This window comes from Herpailurus yagouaroundi, unplaced genomic scaffold, assembly GCF_014898765.1.
Source record: "Herpailurus yagouaroundi ecotype Mexico unplaced genomic scaffold, PumYag 65791, whole genome shotgun sequence".
Classification (NCBI taxonomy): Eukaryota; Metazoa; Chordata; class Mammalia; order Carnivora; family Felidae; genus Herpailurus; species Herpailurus yagouaroundi.
The window spans coordinates 1-3068 of record NW_024418909.1 but is presented as its reverse complement, the minus strand read 5'-3'; the positions used below and the strand labels follow the sequence as shown (position 1 = coordinate 3068).

The 3068-nt window shown below is 50.4% G+C and overlaps 1 protein-coding gene across 1 annotated transcript; it reads right to left on the bottom strand.

Annotated features, from left to right (window-relative positions):
* Positions 1–539: 539 nt before the first annotated feature.
* LOC121024541 (clathrin light chain A-like) lies at positions 540–1891 on the bottom strand. Its single transcript, XM_040466760.1, has one exon. It carries the CDS (start codon positions 1747–1749, stop codon positions 1492–1494), a length of 258 nt encoding a protein of 85 aa, XP_040322694.1. The 5' UTR covers positions 1750–1891; the 3' UTR covers positions 540–1491.
* Between the last annotated feature and the right edge of the window lie 1177 nt (positions 1892–3068).

Genomic DNA, 3068 nt, shown 5'->3' with positions numbered 1-3068 from the left:
AGAAATAAACTTGCCCTTTTTTCCTAAGCAAGTCATTGCTCTGTAGGACTCAAGTTTTCTTTTATTAAATGAGGGAAGTAAACTAAGGATCTAAAAAGTAAATTTATGATTCTCCGGCAAATGTTAACACCACCCAACCGCAAAAACCTATTCACTTAAGGCCAACTTCATCTCCTGCCACAGCCCAGTTCACAGTTCAGTCCCACCTGCTTGCTGTAATTTGCATTTTCAAGTGTATCGTATGTTCTCATGTAAGTTTTTATTGGGGGACTGATTTGCTTAGGAGGTACCATGGTGCAGCATAAAAACTCAAGAGTCTGTAAACAAGCAGTCTCCCCACTCCTACTCACAAAGATGGTTCCGCTTGGCTGACACAGTAATTTGAGAGTTCTGAGTCCGAATCCTTCCATGAAGAGCACAACTACAGTGCAACAAAATCTCGGTCTCCAATACTCCTTAGCGTCTCATTCCCAGCAGGTTTCTCTCATTAATGTTATCTGCCTGGCCCTTTAAGGCTGTAGTACAAGCACTCCTATCTGCCCTACTGTGCCCTATTCTCCTTTAATTCTTTTTTTTTTTTTTTTTTTTAAGTAAATGAAAACCCAGGTCTTACTTCTTCCAGCTAATTTCCTATTTCCCTATATGACTAGAAAGGTCTCTTCCACTCATCTCTTCCTTCCACCATAATTCCAAACATCACCCACAGCTAAGGCATTCAAAGGTCGGGCTGGCATCCTAAGGCTCGTTTTTTGGTTTTGTTTTTGCCAGACTCCTGGCTGGGAAAAGGCCACACAATATTCTCTCTTCACCTTTTGGAAGGCTAGTCCAGGCTAATCTTAAATTCTGCTTAGGCAACACTGCTTACCAAAGCTGTTCCTAGAGGAAGTAGAGCTCCAGAAATCCTGGCTGTAATCCGTCCGATAAATGGTAAAACTCTTATCCTTCTTTGGCTGGAGTTTCTTCCTCCAGGGCTAGGCCACCTTCCTCGAGTTCCCTACTTACGCCTCCTTTCGTCCCCATAATCCAACTCTACACCCCTGAAGTCCTTAAATGCTGAACTGTATTGCCACCTCTGTCGGTGTATATCCCCAAAACGACAGCACTATGCTCATTTTTTCTGCCTTCCTTTCCCAGTAACTGGTTCTGTGCTGGGTTCAGACTTGCCTTTAAGTCTAGCCAAACTGCGCCAATGCGGCTATGTTTCAGAGGCCAGGCTCAAAGCACAGCAAGTGCTCAATGAAAAGTTCCTGAGCTGAACCGGCTTCTTCAGGCTCGTCAGCCTTACAAGTACTCTATTTTCTTTGCTTTCTCGCTCTATCCCGTCCAGGAGCACTTAAACACACTCATACGACAGAGTAGGCTCACCGAACCTAGGTTTCTGCAATGACTGGGCCAGGGTCTCGTTTCCTCCTTGCACTCTTCCTTACCCTCCACCCCGTTCAGCAAAAAACAAGTTACACAGAGCCCTCAGACCCACCCTGGGCCAAGTTTCTACACAAGTCCTCCCGCCCCAAACGCGCCCGCACTCTCACCCGGACCCCCCGGAGGCTCGCCGTGCGGCTGGGGCCCGGGGGCACCGCCGTCCAGGATGGCGAAGGCCTCGTCGTTCTCGATGCCCGCAATCTCGCTCTCCTGCTGCGCCAAGAAGGCCGCGGCCGGGTCTTCTTCGCCGGCACCGGCCACCCCGTTCCCCAGCGCGGGGCCGCCCGGGGCGCCGGCGGGGGCGCCGAACGGATCTAGTTCAGCCATGGCGGGCAGTTCAACGGCACGGACACCAACGTTGAAAGACAAGCCAACCACCCCACCGACACCGCGCCCCGCAGCGGCAGCTGTGGCGGCGACCGCGATCCGACGACTAGCGGGAGGGAGAAGGCGGAAGCGGAAACCCTGCCCCTATATCCGGTTGGTCTAGGCGGTGTTGGGGTGGGAGCCGAAGGGCTAACAACCAATCAGAGGACAGAAATAGTTCAAGAACCACCCAATCAGCAGGAGGAGGGGAGGACCTCCGAGGAAAACTCGTGACTCGGGCAGCGCGGGCTGTGAGGGTAGTGAGCCCAGTCAGGCCTGAGGAAGGCGGAAGTGGCTTGACTTGAAGCAGCCTTACCCACCTGGCCTTTGGGGCTGCACTGACCCTGGACTACCATCTCGGAGGGACTCTAGTGCTGAAGGCGGCGATGAGGTGAAGTGAGTGCGATAACGATCGGTGGATTACGGAAGAGGCAAGCTACTTACGCTTTCTGAACCCAGGTTTCCTCGTTTGGAAAATGGGATCGAGAATCTTGCACTGCCTCCCTCCCAGGCTCCTTGGGAAGGCTGAATCCTTTCAGAGCTGTTTACTGGCTTTATTAAAAATTTTGTATTTGTTAATTCATTCACCCAGCCTGGATTATTTTCACCTATGGAGACGCCTGACTGAAACGTAATTCATTCAGGGCCGCCTGGCTGGCTCGGTCCGTGGAGCATGTGACTTTTGGTCTCAGGGTGGTGAGTTCGAGCCCCACCGTGGGTGTAGAGATTACTTAAACTTAATTCGTTCCGATTTTTCTACCCCACAGTATTTTTATAAAAAGGCGAAGATATCTCCTTTTATAAAGCCTTTTTGCAGCGAGTATGTCTTACCAGGGCTACACATACATTTCTAGAACTGAAAAACTCCTTAGGGATCACCTAGGAATTTCATAGGGAAACAGGCCCCTGTGTGGGAAGGGATTAATCACCCAGGGAGTGCTCAAGAGGAAACCCAGGTCTTCTGGGCACCTCAGAATTGGTACAACCTCTTGTATGCACATACCTCTGTCAGCGAAGCACAGCAGTTTTCTTTAAAATTCCTTAAGTATAGGGGCGCCTGGGTGGCTCAGTCAGCTAAGCGTGCGACCTCAGCCCTTTGTGAGCTCGAGCCCCGCGTCGGGCTCTGTGCAGACAGCTCGGAGCCTGGAGGCTGCCTCGGATTCTGTGTCTCCCTCTCTCTCTGTCCCTCTCCTGCTCACGCTCTGTCTCTCAATAATAAATACACGTTAAAAAAAATTTTTTTTTAATTCTTTTAGTATTTAACATCGGGATTTTGTTGT

Coding starts and splice junctions, on each gene's coding strand:
- LOC121024541 (XM_040466760.1), bottom strand. CDS start 1,749: ATGGCTGAACTAGATCCGTTCGGCGCCCCCGCCGGCGCCCCGGGCGGC.